The sequence below is a fragment of the Ursus maritimus genome, unplaced genomic scaffold (assembly GCF_017311325.1).
Source record: "Ursus maritimus isolate PB19 unplaced genomic scaffold, ASM1731132v1 scaffold_16, whole genome shotgun sequence".
Classification (NCBI taxonomy): domain Eukaryota; kingdom Metazoa; phylum Chordata; class Mammalia; order Carnivora; family Ursidae; genus Ursus; species Ursus maritimus.
Window position 1 is genome coordinate 43,624,660 of NW_024424008.1, and position 23,939 is coordinate 43,648,598.

At 45.6% G+C, this 23,939-nt stretch overlaps 1 protein-coding gene across 1 annotated transcript; it reads left to right on the top strand.

Annotated features, from left to right (window-relative positions):
- The first annotated feature begins 1,323 nt into the window (after positions 1 to 1,323).
- HEPACAM (hepatic and glial cell adhesion molecule) lies at positions 1,324 to 13,673 on the top strand. The gene is made up of 7 exons (XM_040630691.1): positions 1,324 to 1,408; positions 10,169 to 10,510; positions 11,227 to 11,508; positions 11,768 to 11,861; positions 12,409 to 12,482; positions 12,780 to 12,850; positions 13,371 to 13,673. The coding sequence occupies exons 1-7, from the start codon at positions 1,324 to 1,326 to the stop codon at positions 13,671 to 13,673; spliced, it is 1,251 nt and encodes a 416-aa protein (XP_040486625.1).
- Positions 13,674 to 23,939: the final 10,266 nt, after the last annotated feature.

Here is a 23,939-nt window from a genome sequence, read left to right on the forward strand (position 1 = left end):
TTTGCAGTACCTCCATGAAGTTCAAAACCAATGTTTCTCTCCTCGACTCCCCACCCTTTGGCTCAGATGAGTTATGCAATGAGTCTTCAGTTCTAGAAACCTGGCCTACTCAGGCTTTCCCCAGTATGTAAAGACTATTTGGAGAAGTAGCTAGGACATTTACAAGGCTAAGACCAGGCTTAGAGACAACCAAGAAGGGAGCTGTAAACTTTGGTCTCATCAAGATTGCTACAGGAATGAAAGAGAAGAGGCAGCTTTTTTTACGTTTAAAATGTTCTCTCTCTAACAAAGTGTTTCCAAGGCACTCCATTATACTAAATTGTCATCAATCCTCTCAACAATTCTACAAGGAAGCTACACACATCTACAAGGAAGATGTGAAACTGGAGGCTTAAGGAGATTGTAAGCCCAACCCAAGATTTCACAGTTAATGAGCATACATTCCACTGACAGTGCTCTTGAAAAGGTGTGGACACAGTAGTGAGCAGTCAGTTGGAGCTAGGGTGTCTCTCCTCATCACATCCTTGAGACAAGAGGAGGTAAGTAGGTTGTGAAGCTGCTATCAGAACCCCAGGATGCTGGCTATTAGAGTATTACCTTCATCTGTGCTCTGACATGTTCTAGAAAATTGGCTGGATGCAGGGGAATGAACAGAGTGGTTCCTGGAAAGAGGTCCCCAGCATCTATGTGATTCTGTGATAGGAGAGAGAATCCCAAGCAGGACCAGGACAGGAAGGAAAATAATAGAATTCAAGCCATTTTCCAATCTTCTTCCTGGGGGCAGAACAGGGATTTTCCATCTCTTCAGCAGTTCTTGGAGTCTCTCTTTCCCCAGCTTTTTAAAAGCTCCTCTCCCTCCCTTTCCAGAGCTTATTGGAGGTCTGTCCCTGGCACGCGCCCTTCTTCGCAGGAACACAGAGCGTGAGGTGGAGACAGGATAGGTTGGGACACAAGATCCAGTTCAGTGTGTGTTCCAGCCCAGTCCCCTCACTGAGCCCCAGTCCTCATCTCCCCCGGTAGTGGGGCTCAGCACAGAGAGGCAAAAGAGCAGAGAGACCCATCCGATTAGAACCCTCATTGAAGATTATATCCTAAGCAGATACCCCCTTCCGAACCGGGGATGTAAGTGTTTTGAAACTAGAAAATGCCAGGTCTGAAAGAGAGGAAAGAACAAGTCCAGCAATACACAAGGCTCTGTGTATTCAGAGGGAAGTTGGCAGGGTTGTGTTCGGGCAGAGAAACTCCGAGTGGTACAAAGGGACGTGCCCAGAGTGGAGAAATCATGCTAATTGTCTGCACCAGAGCTGGAGAACGCCACCCAAAATGAAGAGAGAAAGGGGAGCCCCGTCCAGAGCCTTCAGTGCCCTGAGCCTCACTCCTTTTGTCTACCTTCTTCTGATCCAGACAGGTAGGAGACCAGAAGGGTAAGAGAGGGTCTGGAGAGGGGCCCCGCTACTTGCAAAAGGGAGGGAGGGGGAGTTGAAGGCCAGAATGTCTTTAAGGTGGGAGGAGGGGAGAGAGCTCAGCTGCCGTGGGAAGCATCTCAGTGAATTCAGGCATTAGTGTTGAATGTATTTCTTCATTCTCTGTGCCTCCCGCCCAGCCCCTGCGCCCCTCCCCCAAAAGGCTGCATGACTTTGGAGCTCCCACGGCATTCAGTACATTAGATAGAGGGCAGTGAGCCATTTCTTATGGGATGTCTTGTTGGCGTGGGCCAGTCCAGCGTTCTTTCCAAAGGATCGTGATGGGGCTTGGAGGGGTGGGGGAGATCTGGGTTTGTGCCTCCCCAACCCCCACCCTGGCCGCTCTGAGTGTACAACAGCAAGGAAGATGAAATTAGCTAGGGAGATAAGGAGGCTTTTGGTTTTTGGAAATAACACCAACCTATCCATAACTCATCCCATGCCGTAGACACCTACCTTCTGTACTGCCCCCTACCAACTCCTTAGAGAATTGATCTCACTTTAAATAGATGTGTTTCTTTGTGTGTGTACGCCCATGCCCGCGCGCACGCGTGTGCACACACACACACACACACTACTCCGGAGAGACTAGCAATTCACAATTTGCTGGGGCACACAGATGCAGAGATCATTTTAATAAAATGCAGAAACTATGATGAGTCAGATATACAGAGGATCCCCAGGATCAGAGAGAGGTCACCTACCCCATCTGGAAAGCTGGTGCTAGCAGTGCCGGGTGGAGTGGGGGGGGGGACTAAGTTACTAGGTAGGTGTAGGAACGGGCATTAAAGTTGGGGAAATGGGCAAAGGTCAACACTGAAACGGCATCATGTGTTTGGGAGCAGCCCAGCCACTCGCCCTTGCTGGAGAAGAAAATGCGAATTCAGCAAGAGCCTTGTAAACCATACTAAGGAACCTGGGATATAATTTGTAAACAGTGACGGTGGGAAGGGGAAATCGGATGGCTTTTCATCTGGGGACTGGCAGGGCCAGACTTGTGTTTCAGAGAGCTCGTTCTGCTGTGAGGCATTGGAGAAGAAACTGGAGGCAAACAAGATAGGAAAGGAAGCCTATATCCATCTGCTAAGGCCAATGTGACAACCACAAACTGGGTGGCTTAAACAACCGAAATGTCTAGTCACACGCTTCTGCAGGCTAAAAGATTGAGATCAAGGTCATATTCTCTTTGGGGCACTAAGGAAGGATCTGTTCCAGACCTCTCTGCTAGCTTCAGGTTCCTATGCTTGTGGTAACAGGGCTTCTCTCTTCACAGGACAGTCTCCCTATGCTTGTGTCTGTGTCCAGAGTTCCACTTTCTTTCAGGACATGAGTCATAGCAGATTAAGGGCCCATCCTCTTCCAATATGACCTCATCTTAGCTTATTACACCTGCAATAACCCCATTGCCAAATAAGATCACATTTGAGGTAGTGGGGGGTTAGGACTTCAACATATGAATTTGGAGGTGGGGGGCACAATTTAACCCATAACAAGACTACTGTGATAATTCAAGAGAGAAATAACATGAGCTGGAATTAGGATAAAAATAGGGGGAACGAGGCATGTGGAGATAATATTTTGGAGGGAAAGTCAGGACCTAGTGATTGATAGGAAGTGGGAGGATCCGGGTGGGGGGGGGGTTAGGATTTCTGTGTGAAACCCGAAATGACAACTGGGATAGTGTTGGGTATATGATAATGAGTACTGTCCATACTGAGGTTGAAATGCCTCTGAGACATCTGTGGGTGGGGGTGGGGGGCAGGGAGGTCAGGGTTGAAGAGAGGTATGTGGGAGCTGTCAGCCTATAGGTGAAATCCAAAACAATGAGAATGGATAATATCACCAAGGAGAACAAAATGGGCTGAACATGGAACATTGAGTAACCCCAAGATCTGTACAGGGAGGTAGAGGGAAAAAAGGGCACTTTGAGGAGGCCAAAAAGGACAGTGCGAGAGACAGAGGGGAAACTAGAAGACTGAGGTGTCCAGAAAGTCAAGGGAGTTGGGAGTTTTTCGGAGAATCAGCATCAAATGTGTCAAAGACGTCCAGTATATCAAGGGCCGAATATATCTCAACTATTATTATTATCATATTACAACTAAAAGAGTTTGTTGGATATGGCAAATCAGAGTAACAATTAGCTTTAGTGAGGGTGGTCTCAGTGGAAATTACAAGGAGTGGAAGAAATCACGAGAGCTGAAGGTACAGAGGCCGTGAATCAGGAACACAAGGTGCACAGTGAAATATACAAATCAGAGCTGTCCCTAAATTCTTTCAGGTCATCGAATGCTAAGGGAAAAAATTATAGAAAGATCTCGTCAGTCAGTGTGATCAGGCAAAAAAAAAAAAGGTGACAAAGGATCTTCTGTGTGGGAAAAGGTAACCCAATAAATACAGCAAAACATATAAATGGTGTTGAGAGGATATTAGTTATGACCTATGATGGGTAAGAAGTGCAGGCTTGGGCCATTGTATTGCTGTGGACTCAAGAACAATAGAGAGCTGAGATTCTACAAGGAATTTCTGCCATGCTCACTATATTAGTTAGGAAAATACCAGCTTCTGTGACAGGTAAGTTCCAAAATTTAAGTCCCTGGCACTAACCATGAAATAGTACAATGCAGTTCCAGACTGGGCCTAGAATGAAGAAGAACTCTGCTCCTTGAAGTTTTCAGGGGCCAAATTGAAAAAGCTCTCTATCGACTTTGACATGTGTTTCCACTAGTCACCTTGTCACCCTGAGGTTTTTCTCCCATTTCTTTCAGATAATTTAAAACAAAAAACAAACAAACAAAAAAACAGGAGAGAGTTTTTTTCCAAACTAGCCTGTAAGTGGTACCTATCACTTCCACTGGTTCTATTGGCTAGAACTCAGTCACACAGCCATACCTAACTGCAAGGAAGGCTGGGAAATGTAGTTTTTAAGGTTGGCACTTAAAGGGGGCAGGTAGCACTCAGTCTTTAATGCTTTGTGCCTAACATGGACAACTGAGGCTTTCCTAAATTGATCACAGCCTAATTCATGAAACATTCAAACAAGGTTTTTCTAGAGGCTAGGACACTGACATGCAGACATAAACATGGCATGCCATAAATCTGGATAATCTGATTGGCAAAATTTTACTCTCTGGGATCCTAGAACTTTCCATCCTCTAGGGACCCAGTAGGAAGAAGTCCCTTACCTGGGTTCTACCCTTTTAGCCCCAAGATCACCTCCACATTGTAGGTGCTATTTTTTTCTTCTAACAGAGAGTTATGCACAGAAATGCATTTAACATAAGGCTACAGTTTGAAGAACCTTTAAAAAGTGAATGAACCCATGGAATCAGCCTCATAGATGAAGAAAGAGAACACTTTAGCACCTCAGAAGCCTGTGCATATTAGTTCAGTTACTGTTGCCCTCCCTCAGGATTACAGCAGTATCCTAACTTCTAATACAGATTAATTTTGTGTGTCCTTGAACTTTCTATACATGGAATCATATGCATGCATTCTTTTGTATCTGGCTTCTTTCATTGAACATCAAATCTGTAAGATTCATTCATGCTGTTGCTGAAATTGTAATTTGTTTGGTCTCAGTGCTGTATAGTATTCCGTTGTATGAATATACAACAATTTATGTATCTAGTCAACTTTGATAGACACTTTGGTTGTTTCTAGTGTGGGCCTTTTTCGATACAGTTGTTAAAATATTCTAGTACCTGTCTTTCGGTGAACATATGTACACATTTCTTTGGGAATATACCTAGGAATAGAACTGCTAAGTTCCATGTGTGTGTTTAGTTTTAGTAGATATAGTCAAACAATTTTCAAAAGTGATTTTGAAATCCACAATCCACATTCCCACCAGCAGCTCCAGACACCTCACATCTTCACCAGCAATTGCGTCTTCTCTTTTTTGTTTTAGTCATCCTAGTGAGTATGAGGTGGTATCAAATTATAGTTTAAAATTGCATTTCCATTATTATTATTAATGAAGTTGTATCTTTTTCATATTATTATTAGCCATTTGGATATCCTTCTTTGTGAAGTACCTCTTCTAAGTCTTTTGCCCAATTTTCTACTAAGTTTTTTGGATTTTTAAAAAATTATTGATTTGTAGGAGTTTAAGAAATGTATTTTGGATACCAGCCCTTTATAGGATATATGCCTTACAAATATCTCTCACTCCACAGCTTGCCTTTTCACTCTCTTAATGGTGTCTTTTGATGAACAGAAGCTCTTAATTTTATTGCATCCAATGTATCACTTCCTTCTTTTATGGGTACCAATCTTGTGTCCTGTCTAAGAAATTTGTGTCTGCCCTCAAGCCATGGAGATATGTTTTCTTTTTTAAAAAAAATATTGTTTTACCTTTCACATTTAGATTCACAATCCATCTAGAATTGATATTTGTGTAAGGTGTGAGGTAAGGATCAAGATTCATTTCTTTCCTAGATGGCCTGGCACTATTTATTGCAAAAAGAATCCTTTCCCCATAGCACTGCAGCATCACCTTTATCATAAGTCGAGTGATCATATATAAGTTTATTTTTGGACTCTCTATTCTATTCCACTGATCTGTTTGTCCATTCTTGTTCACTATCACAAAGTGAACCTCCTAGGATTTTGATTGCTATTGTATTAAATTTATAAGTCAGTTTAGGAGACCTGACAGCTTAACAATAGTACTTGTTCTGATCTAAAACAGGGTAAATCTCTGTATGCCATCTTAATACCTATTAGCTAGACACATTACTGAACATCTACACTCTTTAAAGTACAAATAGAAAGTACAAAGACCCCTCTCTTCCCGGATCCCAAGGGTCTTCTTCACAATTTCTGTTTCCTGGCTTTCTCCTATGTTCCTGAGTGATTGACACTTAAAATGATTTCACACGCTTGTCGGCCCTTGGAGGCCTCAACAGGATACCAACATAAGAGGCCAACACAATAACCTCAACAAGTGTGCAATCAGGGTTGCACCTAGAGGACGGGTCAGAGGAGGAGGTTGTCCTCAGAGCATCGTTCACTAGGAAGAACATTAAGAACCAAAAGCAGAAAGTGAAATGTTTTCCTTTTAGAAAACCATGCTGTGTGCCACCCTTGGATTCTTGTATGCAGTTCTGGTCACCGCACCTGATAAAAGAAAGCATAAAATTGGAGAAAGGCCAGAGAAGGGTGTCTGTGATGGCCATAGGGACTTCCCTGTCGTGACAGATCCAAACAAGACAAAAACCCATAAAGAATGCTCTAACTGCAGCCCATGGTGTTAGTGAGTATGGATTAGGTGTATAAAGACCAAATCCTAGAATACCTGTTTGGCATCATCTCATTGATACTTTTAAAAGGAACATTTCAGGCAAATACTGGTAAAAGGAAAACTGTGCCAAGCATAAAGGAGCATAGAAAAATGAGTAGATGATGGTTCCCTTAAAGGGAAAGGCTATTAAGGGAACCCAAGGCTACTGGCATGTACATTCTCATATTTTAAAGCTTAATATTCCTTGGTTGTCACTGCTGGTCAAAATCCTCCTTGAGAAGGGCCACCTACCAGTATGGCACAATTTAAGTTGACAGGTAAATCTTGCTGTGATGTCAATTTCCTTTTGTTCAGCCTCCAGTAGGAACAGAGACTTCTACGTAATGATGCCTCAGAGACTCAAGGACCATGATTAAGTTAATCGCTTCTCAAGGTTGAGTAGTCCTAGTCCTTTTTATTTCCACTGTGGATCGTAGCTGTGATAGCCATTTCCTCATTTCTGTGTCCTGCTTTGGCCCCAGTCCCAGTGCTCTGTGTCCCTTGAAAGTTGTGGAACCCTGAACTTAACACCAACTCCAATTTTGGCTAGAGTTTTTGGAAACAGTGTTTGCTCAGCAAAATACTCTCTTTGTCAGCTTCTCAGAAAGACTGCTCCATTTATTTCTGAACATGTGTACATACATCCCTGTGACTCCTGGGCATACGGTGTTCCTGCGCACGAGGAAGGTGCCCACCTAGAGGAGGGTGAAGCCTAGGGCAATCATATGCTGTAGCTTTTCAATGTTTTTGTGCAGAAGAATCAACTTTAAACTAGCAGAAAGAACTGACCTGAGCTGGGAAGACATCACAAAAGGACCACAAGGACCTTGTACAGGATAGGAGAGACAGGACACAGGGGAAGCTCAAAGGAGGGCCAGAGAAGACTGAAGGGAGGGGGAATCCCTTCCACTTATCCTTGGACCTGGGACTGTCACTTCCCAGCCTCCTGGAAGGAGGAAATGAGAACCCCCAAAGTTTGATGCAGGATGGTTCTGCATATACAACCTTCGTGAGAGCATAACCCACTGCTTCCGATTGGGTCCTGAATAGAGGTTCCCCAACCATTTGCTCATCACCACCATGGTCTTTAATGAAACTCAATGACTTTTCTCAGGGCCACCTCAAGTCACACATACCGAGGTCTATTTGACTCTGAAAGCTTGCTTTTCTAAATCAAGCCAAGCCTGGGACCTAGCAGTTGCTAGGCAGGAAATCCCATCTAAATAATCACAGAAACTGAGAGCTGGAACAAATCTTAAGTATTATGTGATCAAATGGATTTCAGGCTGATACACAGAGCCAGAGGGATTCCGAGTAGCACCCCAAGTTATTGGGGGGGACAGAAGCCTGGTCCCCACTACCTCTTCTACCAAATCTGTGAGCCAGAACTAACTTTTGTTTTCATTTTTATACATAGTTTTATGGGAACAACAATATCTTTAATAAAAAATATTTGAAAATATTTGATTTTGTCCATTCTACCTCCCCCAAATCAAGACTCCTCTTGATACGAGCATAGGGGTCGCTGGATAACTCAGTCAGTTAAGCAACTGACTCTTGGTTTCAGCTCATGTTGTGAGATTGAGCCCCACATTGGGCTCAATGTGAAGTCTGCTTGAGATTCTCTCCTTCTGCCCCTCCCCTGCTCTCACACGTGCTCTCTCTCTCTCTCAAATAAATAAATCTTTAAAAAATAACAAGCTTACCATAGTCATACATATGGCAGCTTTAATTATTCAAATAGTCTCTTCCACTCTCAAGGTTTTATGATTCTAACATACCTGGCAGGTAATGGATCATAGAATGTCAGACTTGAGAAGACCCCTTGTGATCATCTGGCCCCACAACCTCATTATACAGAGGAGGAAATTGAGGCACAGAGAGGTGAAAGAATAGCAATTGGCCTTTCCTTGACCCCTTCCGAAGGTGATGAGCTCACTCCTTAACAAAGAACTTGTTCCAAAAATGGACTGAATAGGTTTATTACATTTGCTTTGATCTCCAAAACTCACCTTTTAGTTTAATTCCCTCCTGGTTTGGTCTGGGTCCTCGGAGCACAAGGAGAATAATAAGGAAGGGAAAGGTACAACATCCCCAAATTTAAACAACAGTAGCAGAGTGGGAGAGTGGGAAAAAGAGAGAGGGAACTTCAGAGGCAGTGACCATCAGAGAGAGCAGCTGGAGGTGCAGAGGGACTGAAAAACTGACCTGTAAGTGTCTGTTTAGCTAAACTCAGCCCTGCTCCCAACTGACGTCTTCTCCAGAAGACCCTCCTTTGGGTGGTCGTATTGCTCTACAAGGCCAGGTAACACCAATGAATGGCATCTGTTCAGGCCCCAAAGCCCCCTAAGAGATCTCTGAAATATAAGATACATCTCTAAATGGGGCAACCATTGGACACGATGGTAAAATCCCAGAATGGCAGGTCTGGAACAAATGGAAGTAACATCAAGTTTGCCACTTCTTTTACCTACCTGAGCCCCAAATAGATAAGTGACTTTTCCTAGGTCCTAAGTCAACAATAAGGGCCCAAGTCTCTGATGCTCACTCTTGTGTTCTCTCCACTGCACAACAATTACTGATGCTCTTGTTACTGCTTGTATCCTGATTTTCTAAATGAGAAGAATGAAGCCTAGAACCGTGGCTTGCCCAGGTCCACATAGCCTGTAGGTGGTGGAGCCCAATCCTAAAAGGCCTTCTGATTCCAAACTCTTTGTTCTGTCCATCCCAAATCCCTCTTCTATCAGGGTTGCGTGTTGGGCTGGAGCTTGGGTGTATTTCCAAAACCAACTACTCAGCTGCAGAACTGTTCAGCCCCAGGCAAGGCCTAATAAAGTGCTCCATGCAGCTGGGGCAAGGAGAGAGGAGACTCTTGGTATGAATGAAGAACAATCTAGTTGTCTTCAGAGGCCCCTAAACTTCCCTTTATTGGCACTACCTTGTGACACACTCCCTTCTTTCTGAATCTCTATTCCCGAGCTTCTCCATTCCCTACTTTCCCAATCCCCGATCAAGAAGCAAATCTGACAAATTCACCCTGAGGTCTATGTTTGTCTCTTTTGCTCAATGATATATCCCAAGGACATAGAACATTACTTGGCACATGGGAAGTACTCAATAAATGTTTCTGTGAATGGAGCACATAGTGTGTGGGTTAGCTGGAGGTCTTCCTCAAGAGGAAGACAATGGAGAAAACCACCAGAGGCAGAGGGACAGCCAGAAGAAGGACTGAGGGCAATGGGATTGGTGTGAGGGGTGATGGAGGATTAAAGGGTCCCGGAGCAATCGTGGGAGATGGCATCAGAGTGTAAGAAGGAAGGACTGACAGGGAGTGAAGAGCCCAGAAGTGAGGCATGAAGACATCTGAGGACGTAGGGAGCCAAGAGCCTGACGTTGCCCTCTCCCCATGGATCTCTGTCCACAGAGCCCCTGGAGGGAGTGAACATCACCAGCCCGGTGCGCCTGATCCATGGCACAGTGGGGAAGTCAGCCCTGCTTTCTGTGCAGTACAGTAGCACCAGCAGTGACAAGCCCGTGGTGAAGTGGCAGCTGAAGCGGGACAAGCCAGTGACGGTGGTACAGTCCATCGGCACAGAGGTCATTGGCACCCTACGGCCTGACTACCGAGATCGAATCCGCCTCTTCGAAAATGGCTCCCTGCTTCTCAGCGACCTGCAGCTGGCCGACGAGGGCACCTACGAGGTTGAGATCTCCATCACGGATGACACGTTCACTGGGGAGAAGACCATCAACCTCACTGTAGACGGTAAGGTGCTCTGACAGCAAAGGAGGTGGAACTGGTGCCTGGGACTGGGGCAGGGTCTGCCCAGGACACTAGGCACATCCCGGGAATACCAACACGGAAGCCACTTGGGAGCTGGGAGGGAGACAATCGGGCATTAGAATTTGACAGACAGGACACACCTGAGGCGTATAGAGTGCTTACTATGTGCCAGAAACCATTCTAAGTGTTTTGCATATCTTGACTCACTTAATGCTTATAATAATATAGGCATAGTTTATACAATGATCCCCATTTTGTAGCTGCAGAAACTGAGGCACAAAGAGGTTGACTAACTTGCCCAAGGTCACACAGCTAGTATGTGATAGAACCAATATTAGAACCCAGACATTTGGAACCTAGGTTTAGCCCAACTGAAATGTGTTTCAGCCTGGGCCAGTTTAAGATAGCTTGAAAAGACATTTGAGAAGAAGGAAGGGAAGGTCTGTGAGGGCAGGGACCATGCTGTCTTATTCAGCATTGTACCGTCTGTTCTTAGTAGGTGCTCAACAAAAAATTGGTAAAGGAAGGAATGAATGAATGAATGAGTGGATGATGGGGAAAGGTTGGACTGATGATCCCTGAAGGGCTTCTCAGATCACAAATCGAGTTGCGACGTGTTGGGAGGCAGGGAGTTACGAAGGGGAGGGGAGACGCTGTTGGCCCCTGGCTCACAGGCTCCCCCACCCCCGGGGGCTCAGTGCCCATTTCCAGGCCACAGGTGCTGGTGGCTTCCACCACTGTGCTGGAACTCAGCGAGGCCTTCACCCTGAACTGCTCACATGAGAACGGCACCAAGCCCAGCTACACCTGGCTGAAGGATGGCAAACCCCTCCTCAATGACTCAAGAATGCTCCTGTCGCCTGACCACAAGGTGCTCACCATCACGCGCGTGCTCATGGAGGACGATGACCTGTACAGCTGTGTGGTGGAGAACCCCATCAGCCAGGGCCGCAGCCTGCCCATCAAGATCACCGTGTACAGTGAGTCTCCCTGTGTGCTCGCCCTCGGGACTCCAAATCCCGAGAGGCAGGCGCTGTGAGGGACTAAGGACATCCCAGACAGAGTACCCCTAGATGGGGGCAGAGAGAGAGGCAGGGAAGTGGGCTCAGCAAGCTCGGCCACTGGCCAGCCATGCTGTGTGGGACTCCTCTTCTCTTCCTTCTGCCGCAGGAGCTCTCCTCACCATACCTGTTCCCCCTCTGAAGTCTCTCCCACCTCTCTGCCTCTCTCTCTCCCTAGGAAGAAGCTCCCTCTACATCATCTTGTCCACAGGAGGCATCTTCCTCCTTGTGACTTTGGTGACAGTCTGTGCCTGCTGGAAACCCTCCAAAAAGTCTGGGTAACTCTCCAAATTCCCCACGCTAAGCACCCTAAACCTTCAATCCATCCCCCCTCCCAAGCTCTATTCTTCTCATAGTCCCTTAGATGCCTATCCCCCCGGGGCCCCGCACCTCTTCCCAGGAGATCCATCTTAGCCTTGTATGTGTTGCGTATGAACTATATTCTGTGTTCACAATCCCCGACAGCACCAGTGCTGAAACAATGGTTTCGCTTAGGGCACATTTTGTGAGCCGGGCACAGTGGTTGTGGTTAATGAACTGCCTTTTAAGTATGATTATCTGCAGTTTACTGATAATAGCACTGAGACTCAGACGGGCTCAGTGACTTGCCCACGATGCCAGCCACAAACTCAGGATGCAAACCTAGATGTGACTCATTCCAAAGCTCACGGACTATTGCCACGCTCACGGCACCCAGCCTGTCCTCCTGTTCCAAGGCCTCTTGTACTGCCACCAGATTCCTGTTGTAACCCTGCCCCCCAGGCCCTCTCCGGCTCACACTCAACAGCTCTGTTTAGAGGATGCTGGGTTGATTTGCAGGAAGAAGAGGAAGCTGGAGAAGCAAAGCTCCCTGGAATATATGGACCAGAATGATGACCGTCTGAAACCAGAAGGTGAGCTCCCAGCCACCCACTCACCCATCCCATCGTCACTCAGATCAGTGGGCTGCTGGGAAAAGGCAGAACTGGGCCACAAGGAAGCCAGCTCTGCAGGGCCCCTTCCTCCACCAAGTGCACGAAGACTGCAGAGCAGGGAGAGGTGCAGCCAAGGTAGGACCCCAGGGATTCTGGGTCCTTTGGTGGAGGTTGTGGCGGGGCCTTAACTGGCCACTTGGGCAGCAGAGTGTAGGTGCTGGCTGGTGGAAAGGGTTCTGTCCTGGGCCAGCCACCCCCATTCTTCGCCCTGTGCAGCAGATGCCCTTCCACGAGGTGGCGAGCAGGAGCGGAAGAACCCCATGGCACTGTATATCCTGAAAGACAAGGTGAGACTGTTTGTGCTGGTCCCCCCCACCCCCCCCCACGAACACACGGTGAGCCCTGCCCCCTTCTGGTGCTGATAGCCAGACCACACTGATATCTCTATAGCACTCAGACGAGCCCTGAGAAATATTCGCGTCACCCGCACTTTAGGGCTTAGAAAAGCAAGGCTGACAGAGGTGAAATGACTTGGCCAGGATCAAACAAGTAAATACACATTAAGCGGCCGATCTAGGCTTCAAACCCAGGTCTCTGGATACCAACTCTGGTGATTTCCCCACTGTTCCACAACTAAGTCTGTCCCAGGCTGTCCAAGACAAGTGGGAAGAGGAGAATAAGGGGAAGAGCACGCAAGGTAATGCATTTCAGCGTTTACCGAGCACCTGTGACCTGCCAGGCACCATGCTAAGGGTCTGTCTGCCGCCTTCCGCGAGGTGGGAGTGTGGAGGGAACCGTGCTCCTTCCGCTCGGTAGGCCCAGCGCCCCCCGACTGGGCGCTCACCCTGGCGGCGCGTGTCCTTACAGGACTCCCCGGAGCCCGAAGAGAACCCCGCCCCAGAGCCTCGGAGCGCCACTGAGCCCGGCCCGCCGGGCTACTCTGTGTCGCCGGGGGTACCCGGTCGCTCGCCGGGGCTGCCCATCCGCTCGGCCCGCCGCTACCCGCGCTCCCCGGCGCGCTCCCCCGCCACCGGCCGGACGCACACGTCGCCGCCCCGGGCCCCGAGCTCGCCCGGCCGCTCGCGCAGCGCCTCGCGCACACTGCGGACTGCGGGCGTGCACCTGATCCGCGAGCAAGACGAGGCCAGCCCGGTGGAGATCAGCGCCTGAGCCGCCTCGGCACCCCCGGGGCGGGGGGCGGGCGCCCAGCAAAGCGGCGGGTGCCCGGGGAAAGCGGGGGAGCGCGGCCGCCGCCGCCGCCGCCAGGGGCCTGGGGAGGTCCTCGCGGGGGCGCGTGGGTCTCGCGTGGGGGCCGGCGCGAGCATGCGCGGGTGGGGGCGCAGTGGGGCAGCCAGGAGTGGCTCAGGCGGTGAAACCGGGTCGCGTTTGCTCTTGGTTCACCGGCTGTGTTCTCAGTGGGTATGGGTTGTGCCCTCTTAGGACCATATAGATTATTAAATTTCTGGCCCAATCCCCCAAGGGTCTTATGGAAACTAACATCAGTAACCTAACCCCCTGTGACTATCCTGTGCCCTTCCTAGGGAGCTCTGGGCTTCCACCCACCTTCCTTCCCTCCGCATGAACACCTGGTTCCCGGGACACTTTTTTGACAAGCTCGAATTAGAGAGGCCACTTGCCCAAAAGGAACAACTGTCCTCATCTAAGGGGAAGTCAGATGGCGGTTACTGGGTGTACAGAGGACTGTTTGAGCATCCGGGGACTCACTGTGAAGGCAGTGCTTTGGAGCACCCTTCTCTGGGCACCTCGTACCTGGGTACCTATCAGGTGGTGAGGCAGGAGTCAAGTTCATTCCTTTGACCTAGCAAGGGCAAAGGATTCAAGCCTCCCGTGCTTGGCCTCCTCCCAAAGCCTCCCTCAGTGGTGTACCAAGCATTCTTTTCGTCTCTATTCCTATAGAGAAAGGGGTTTTCACTCCCCTGACCCAGAAAGCTAGATCAAGTGCAGAACTTTTTTTGAAACCCTCACACCAATGCCTTCTCCCTGGTTTCCTTACAAAACAAGCCTTTCAAACAATCATTATCCCTGGGAGAGGTCGTTGGGCTTCCTTCTGCTGTAAGAGAATAAGGTTCAAGTCTGCAGAGTAATGGCGGGGAAGGGGAGGAGGAGACTCATTGCTCCCCAGGATGGCAGGGAGACAGGATCCAGCCCTTGGCCTCCCGCCTCCCACCTGTCCTGCTCCCAGATGCTCGGATCCCAGGAGACAGGACATGGGCAGACTCCCTAATCACACAAACACAGGACACAGAGGTTGGGCCACTGCATCGCCAGACCATGCCCATGTCACCGCCTCTTGAACAGTTCACAGGAGAGACAATAATCTACTGTGTGAGGAATGATGGCAATTAAAAAGCTGAAAGAGAAAGAAACCTTCTGTGTTCCAACCTCTCTTCCCTGCTGCCTGTACGGGTCCTTGCATCCCCGGCCCCTCCCCAACCTCCTAAGTTCCAGGCTGACTCTCCAACACCCCACAGAGAAACTCCCGTGTCCCCCACCAGTCCACATCGGGGCAGGTTTTGTTCCAGCCCCAAGGGCAACAACATTTCTAACTGACCCCCTTCACCCTTCCCTCGACAGCATGCCCCTCCCAGCCCCCTGTGCTGATGCACTTCTCCAGCTCATTGAGCAGGTGTGCCTTTGCAGCGCCCCCTCCTTAGCCAGAACTGCTCCCCTAACTTTCCCAGGTGCCTCATGCAGAATGAGATCATGCCTGCAGGGGAAAGTTGCTCAGGCAGGCGGAAGATACAGGACTTGGAGAAGGGGTACAGGCTACTCAGCCTTGGGAGGCAGGGTTGAAGTGAGGGGGAGATGAGAGCATGCTGTACCCCCTGCCCTGGTGCTGAATCCCTGTGGGGCCGGCTTCCCAGGCTCAAGCCAAATCTGCCTTAAATCGGGGGGGGGGGTGGTAAGTAAGGAAGTGGTTTTGGTTTTCGTTTTGTTTTGATCTTCATCTTTGTATTACCAGCATTTGGCAGAGTGCCTAGCACCTTCTGGATGCTCAATAAACTTTTGATGAAATGAAATGGCAACTTTATTGCACTTAAGCAAGAGAACTAAACAAGCAGCTTAAAAATGCTGGTCATTTCCCTTTTCCCTTTTCTTCTCTTCTTCCTTCATCATCCTTCACCCTCTTTGCAAACCCAGAGTTGTCCACTGCAAAATCATCACTCACTCACCCATTCATTCACTCATTCATTCCAGTGCTCTTTCATTTATTCAACAAACGTGTTAATCTACCATGGACTAGGCCTTGTGTGAGACACTGGGGAAACAGTATAACGATGCCATGACCCCTACCCAGAAGACAGTCCCATGGAGGAAGACAGATGAGTAAGCAGGTTATTACAATACAGTGTGGAAAATGCCATGACAGAGTAGCTACAGCCCGTTCTGAGAGCACGTAAGAGCACCATCTAACTTAGACTAGGGGTTGTCAACAAAAGTATCTTGGAGGAGAACAGGCCTGAACTTAGTCTTAGAGAGATTAGTTAATCAGGTGAAAAAAGAGGATGAAAGGGCACATCTTCCACGTACAAAAGCTTGGAAGTATAAGGTGAGTCCAGACGGCATAGCACTCATAAAATGTGGGTTACCCAGGAGCAAATGTTTATTTGCACACTGTAATGGAAGACTAGACTTGGGCCAGTGGCAGGGTGGGGGAGCTGAGCCTGAGACTCCTGGATTAAGTTGGAATCCCAGAAGGGAGTCCTATGCTCCCCAAATAAAAATGCAAATCCTCTCCAGAGAAAAGCATTTCCTAAAATTTTCAAAGATTAAGATCAGCCAAAGATGATCATGAAAGGCCATGAAACACAGAAGGAAACAAATCACCATGAGGGAGAGTCAGCAGATAGAAGAGGGTCTAAGGCCCTCAGATATTGAAATTATCAGATATAGAATGTAAAATAACGATAATATGTTTGAAGAGATGAAAGACAAAATTATAAAAATGAACAAGCCACAAGAGACTGTCGAAAGTGACCAAAGTGGAATAGGAACAAGATAGAACCGTTGTAAATAAAAGTAGAACTTACTGAAATAATGATGTAAATGAGAAAATTAAACAGCACATTAAATAGAGCTGAAGAGAGTTCAATTGAAAGATGTATCTGAAGAAATGTTTCAGAGTAAGACACAGACCGACAAGATGGAAAATATGAAAAAGAGAGTAAGGGATATGGCACGCAGAATGAAAAGATCTGACATATATTTTGTCAAGAGCTCAAAGGAGAGTATAGATGGAGGTGACACAGTATCTTAAGGGTAATGACTGAAGTTTTTGTAGAACTCATGATAAACATAAATATACAGATATAGGAAGCTTATTAACACGGAAGATAAATTTAAAAATTTCCACGCCTACACAAAATGTAGTAAAACCAGTGTATACCAAAGACAAAGAGAATATATTGAAAGCATCCAGAGAGGGGCGCCGGGGTGGCTCAGTCGTTAAGCCTCTGCCTTCAGCTCAGGCCATGATCCCAGCATCCTGGGCTCTCTGCTCAGAGGGGAGCCTGCTTCTCCCTCTCCCACTCCCCATGCTGGTGTTCCCTCTCTCTCTGTGTCTCTCTCTGTCTAATAAATAAATAGAATCTTTTAAAAAAATAAAAAATAAAAGTATCCAGAGAGAGAAAGATGAATCTTGCCTGTTCAGACAACAATAATAGAAATCATTAGAAAGTAGAGTAGTATCTTCAAAATAATGGGCACAAATAACTATTAACCCAGAATATTGTACGTAGCCAAGCAATCCTCCAAATATGAGGGTGAAATAAAGGTATTATCAGATGAACAAAAACTACAGTTTACTGGAGACCCGGGTGACTCAGTTGGTTAAGCGTCTGCTTTTGGCTCAGGTCATGATCCCAGCATCCCTCCTTACTCAGCAGGGAGCCTGCTTCTCCCTCTGCTTGTTCTCTCTCTCTCTCTCTCTCTCACTGACAAATGACAAATAAATGAATAAAAGTCTTTAAAAAAACCAAACAAACTACAGTTTACCATCAACACTATAAGAACTCCTAAAGGACATATTTTGGGAAGATGGAAAAACAAGATTTGAGATACAAAAAAGAATGGTGGGTGAATGGGTAGGAAAATCTAAGCAGTGCCTTATAAAATGATAGTAATAGTATCTAATTTGTACTTTCCAAGATCTGCCAAATAAAATACAGGAAAATGATAACATGTAAATTGGGATATCAGAGTGAAACTATTGCAAGGTCCTTGAATTGTTTGCGGAGGGGAAGATGGTTGGGATATTAACTTCGGATTTTATTAAATATTCAAGGGAACCTTATAAGGGCAACCACTAAAAGAATAGAATGAAAGAATTGGTGTAAGTTCCAAACCAATAAAAAGGGAAAAAAGAATAAAGAAACAAACACAATTTTTTTAAGCCAAGAAAAAAGAAAAAATTAACACAGAAAAAATGAGACAATAGAAAGCCAAAAATAAGATGGTAGAAACAAGGTTAAATTATAAATAAATTATAAATTTATTCATCAGTAAAAATACAATCTGTTGGATTATATTTTTAATAATCCACCCATATGCCATTTTAATGAAATATACCCAAAACAAAGGTTTGCAAAAGTTGAAAGTAAAGTAACGGAAAAAGAGGAAAATGGAATAACTAGTAACCATAACCACAAGACAAATGGACTTTGGGACAAAAAGCCTAATTAGTGGGATGACCTTACGTCCTGTTTGCCTGAGACCATCCTGGCTTACTCCTGTTAGCCTAGCAACAGCTAGTATGCCCTTTGACTCCTGAAAGTATCCCAGTTAAATAGATGGCCTCCTTTAATATTAGGACTGAGTGAGGTGACTTGAATTTGAGTGCAAATAATTTATTTCAGGAAACACCAGTAGAGTAGTAAGGAAGTAGATCAGGAAAGCAATCAAAGTCAGTAAAGGACGTGTTATCAAACCAGTTAATACTGGGGGAAACTGGAGCTCCATACTATGGGGGACCCTTGGAGAACAGTGTTGAAATCAGATTTTAGATAAACAGATCTCAGGATGTTCCCAACTGAGAGGCAAGGCAACTAGGGTCCTGATCCGCCAAAACCCCATGCATCATGAGTTTAGGACCCCTTCCAGGGCTGTAGCTCCTAATGCTTCCAGCTTGCCTTACATGTGTCTAGATGTGGTCGCCAAACAGAAAGCAGCCTTCAGCATAGAGGTAAATTCTGAAGAAATGTAAATGGAACCTCAATAGTGTCTGCTACAGAGGGTAACCACATAATATTAAAAGATTTATTTCACCAAAAAAATTAAAATTGAATTGTGTGTATCTCATTAAGCTCATATGTATATATGTATGTTTCACATCTTCTTTATCCATCCATCCATTGATGAATGAATATGGAAACAGGTTGTTTCCGTATCTTGGCTATTGTGAATAATACTGCAATGAACATGGGACTGCAGATATCTTTACGAGATCTGGATTTCAATTCTGTTGGATATATACCCAGAAGTGAGATTGCTGGATCATATAGTTCTATTTTTTTTTTTTTTCCAAGAACGTTCATACTGTTTTCCATAGTGGCTCTACCAATTTGCATTCCCACCAATAGTGCGCTAGGGTTATCCTTTCTCCACACCCTGATCATTCCTTGTCCTCTTGATGACAGCCATTCTAACTGACTCGGGTGGTATGTTATTGTGGTATTGATCTGCACTTCCCGGATAAACCATGGTTTATCCATTCACCTGCTGAAGGACACCTGGATTACTTCCAAGTTTTCACAATTATGAATAAAGCTGCTGCAAACATTTGTGTGCAGATTTTTGTGTGGACGTAAGTTTTCAACTCCTTTGGGTAAATACCAAGAATGCAGGAATAATTTTAAAAAAGAAAATTCATGGGGTGCTTGGGTGGCTCAGTCAGTTAAGCATCTGATTCTTGGTTTTGGCTCTGGTCGTGATCTCAGGGTCATGATCTCAGGGTCATGAGATTGAGTCCTGTGAAGGGCTCTGCACTCAGCAGGGAGTCTGCTTCCCCTCTCACTCTCCTTCTGCCCCTCCCCACCCACCCCCCACCCGCTCCTGCTCTCTCTCTCAAATAAATAAATTAATCTTAAAAAAATAGAAAATTCATAGATGTTATTTACCACACTAACGGATTAAAGGAGACAAACTATCTCGATAGATGAAAAAAAAACAAACCTTGGAGAATTTAATACTTAATCATGATCAAAAGCTCTTAACAAACTAGAAATAAAAGGACACTTAAAAAAGAAAAGGACCCTTTTGAAATCTGATAAATGCTATCTACAAAAACCAACAGCAACCCTCATTCTTAATGGTGAAACATTAGGAGAATTCTATTTAAATGAAGAAGGAAACAAAGAGACCCACAGTCACTCTCTGTAGTCAACAGGGTCCTGGCAACACAGGAAAAAACAAAAAAGTAAAAAGATGGGAAATAAGAAACCAAAAATGTCATATTTGGATTATATGCTTTCCTACATAGACAACTCTAAAGAATCGAGAAACTGTGAGACATCATATCAAGGTATCTCAGTTCTTTATTGCTTTGTAATGAACCACCCAAAACTGAGTGACTTAAAAGAGCAGCCATTTTATTCAATGCAATTCTTTGTGTCAGCAGTTTGCATTGGACTTGCAGGTGATTCACGTGCTGGTGCTGCGTGAGGTCACTTGTGTGGCCACATCACCTGCTATCTTGAACTGGATCTGGGTGCCTGAGATGGCCTCACCCACATGTCTGCTGATTGATCCTGGTGGTTGGCTCGTAGGTCTAGGAATCTTCAGCTAGAATAGCCCATCTCTACTCTATGTTGCTAACCCGAGCTTCTTCACATGGCAGTCTCAGAGCAGTGTTGCAAAAGGTCAAGAGCAGAAGCTGCAAAAAAAAAAAAAAAAAAAAAAAAAAAAAAAAAAAAGAGCAGAAGCTGCAAGCCCTCTAGAGGCTTAGACTTGAACGTTCCACACAGCACATCACTTCCACTGTATTCCGTTGGTCAAAGCAATTCACAAGGTCAGTCGAGCTTCAAGGTGTTGGAGAAAAGGTTCCACTTCTTTGTGGGTGGGGTGACAGGCATTGCAAAGGGACAAGTATACAGGATGGTAAGGATTACTGCAACTATCTTTGCTTAACAAGTCAGCTAAAAACACATTTAACAAAATGCAGATAGGGGCGCCTGGGTGGCACAGCGGTTAAGCGTCTGCCTTCGGCTCAGGGCGTGATCCCGGCGATCTGGGATCGAGACCCACATCAGGCTCTTCCGCTATGAGCCTGCTTCTTCCTCTCCCACTCCCCCTGCTTGTGTTCCCTCTCTCGCTGGCTGTCTCTATCTCTGTCAAATAAATAAATAAAATCTTTAAAAAAAAATGCAGATAATAGCTACACAGAGCAAAATCTAAAACTCTATTGAAAGACATGAAGGAAGAGCAAAATAAAGGGAAAGGTATACACGTTCATGAATAGGAAGATTTAATGTTATAAAATGTCATTTCTTCCTGTATATTCAATCAGGTCCGTGAGGTTTTCAAGGAACTTGACAAGCTGAAGCCCTGAATAGAGCCAAGACACTTCTGAAAAAGAAGGGGGGACAACTCACCCTACCAGATATCAAAATTTATTAGACTGCCCTGTAATTGAGACAATGTGATATTCACACAGGAATAGACAAATAGGCCAATGAAACAAAGTACATATATATGGACATTTGATGTGTAACAAGGAATCATTGCAAGTCACTAAATAAGTAGTACTGGGAATGTTGTTGACTATCTGAAAAATATATATATATGTATATATATATACATAAGCTGTATAAAATAATCAATTAGTGATAGATCAAAGACTTTAATATGAGATTTTTATGGTTTCAGAAGAAAATATGGGAGAATATCTTTTTGGCTTTAGTGTAAAAGAGGTTTTCTTCAAAAATAGAAAGATGCACTAAACATAAAAATAAATATATCTACACTAAAATTAAGAACATCTGTTACACCATAAAGAAAGAGAAAATAGAAGGCCAAGCTTATTTTTGCGACATCTCTAGTCCACAGAGAATTATTATCCAGACTATATAAAACTCCTGAAAGTTATTGAGAAAAAGACAAATAAGCAGTAAGAAAAACGAGGCAATGATAGAAACAATGATTGCATTTTCCCAGAGAGAAAATGCAAATGGTGAGTAAACACTTGAAAAGGTGTTCAGCTTTATGATTTAATCAGGAAAATGCAAATAAAGGCAATAATAAAACAGTATTTTACATGCTAGGTTATCAAAAATTAAGAGGTCTACCAATTGTCCTGGGGATGTGGCTCGAGGACATTGGTGCAACCAACTGATTCGGAAAACAATCCTTGCCACCTAAAGTTGAACATTTGTATGTCCCAAGACCCAGAAATTCTACTACTAGGTTTATTTATTCCTTAGAGAAATGCTTAAACACGTATAGTTATACTAGGAGACATATAAAATAAAGGTTAGGGGCAGCACTGTTCATTAACAGAAGAAGAAAAAGAACCACTTGATCTACTACGTAGCAAGGAAATTATCAAAGACACTCTTCTGCAAAGAATCATAGAATTATCCCTCATTTCAGTTTAGAGCAAAGCTCTATGACTCTCCCCAATATCACCCAGTCAAAACCCAAATCCTATAATTGATCCTTTCTTCTTTTTTTTTTTTAAGATTTTATTTATTTATTTGACAGAGATAGAGACAGCCAGCGAGAGAGGGAACACAAGCAGGGGGAGTGGGAGAGGAAGAAGCAGGCTCATAGCAGAGGAGCCTGATGTGGGGCTCGATCCCATAACGCCGAGATCACGCCCTGACCCGAAGGCAGACGCTTAACCACTGTGCCACCCAGGCGCCCCTATAATTGATCCTTTCTAACACCCTAGTAAGTCTCTTACTGAGTAAGTGAGTGTCTCTTACTGAGACACAGTATGGTTCCCCATGGTGTGCGTGCTCCTTACCTGCAAGGAGTAATAAATCCCACATGTTCAATAACAAGTATGCTCCTGGTGGTCATTGAAGCCCTGGAAGGCATTGACAGATTGAACACAAAGTACAGTAACTGATCTCCTTTTCTTCTTGGACTTGTGAGCAAATGGTTAAATGTTGATGCTAGCAGCCTTGGAAATCTCCATTTGGTCCAATCTCCAATGTTTGGTCCAGGGTGACCCATAGTCACTGGTGTTGAAAAGGTCAAGAAACGGTAGGGTTGAAAGTATTAGACGTGATTCCCCCATGGACCTTGAAATTGCCCATGACCTTGATGGGTCCAGGAACTAGGAAACAGATGCTGTGCCAGCAAGGGGGCATAGGGCAACTTTTCTGTCCAGCTTAGAGAAGTTCATTACTGTCTCCTCTCCTGACTCAGTTTCCCTCCAGCAATTGGTGTCCTGCAACAAAAATACGAACCTGGAGATTGGGACCAAACAGACTTAAGCAAAGAGGAGAAAACAAAGCAAAACCAGAAGACCAAAAGGGCAGGATCTCAAGACCAAAGAGTGCCTACAGGTAGTTGGGGCTGGCTGCGGCTATGTTGGTCAGGGAGGGGGTAGAGCATTCCCAGAACACTCAAGAGATAATTAACACGTATCTAGTATTTTCTAAGCACTTCTGTATCCACTATCCACAATCCTCATGCAAACATTTTACAGATACGGGAAGTAGGGCTCAGAGAGGTTATATGACTTATTCAAGGTCTCTCTGCCAGTAAGCGGTGAAACCAGGATCTAGGCCTAAGTGTAGCTGACTTCAAATCCTGCCTGAATTCATGGATTTTGCCCTACCAGCTTGTCCAGCAGGAATCCCTGGCTACATCCTCAGAGAACATAGAATAAGAAACCAGAGGAGCCAGGAGCCTGAGGTGGGAAACCATGTCCCCTGGAGGGTCCTTCAGGAGGACACTTAACTCCTCTCCTCTCTCTTCCCTCTTACAAGCCACTAAAGAATTTCTCGCAAAAATACAAAATACTAAAACCAGGAGGTGAGGGAAGACGCTGTGTAAACTGGTCACTAGCCCCAGAGCAGAGCTTCCTTGAAATAACCGGAGACAGCTCCCGTTGACTACCCTCATCCTCATGACTCACGCAGTCGGCTTTTCCTTAACGTGTGGAAATGAGACAATACAGATGCCATGAGGCGCGGTTGCTGGAAATGAGCACTGTGAACTTTGGGAGCCATCCAGACACACCTTACTGTTGGGAAGTCCCCTCGGCCATCACTCCATGGATCCCTGAGTGCCCTGGATGCTTGGGCTGAGTGAGGAGAGTCTCAACGTCTCCCAGGGACAACCTAGTTCATAGCACTTGGCTCTCCAGAGTCTGGGAATGGAGGCAGGCTGTGCTGAAGGCGATCTGCAGGGATGAGGCACGTGACTGTGGAGTTGGGGCAGCTCCTCGGGCTACTGTAGCCTCCCTTT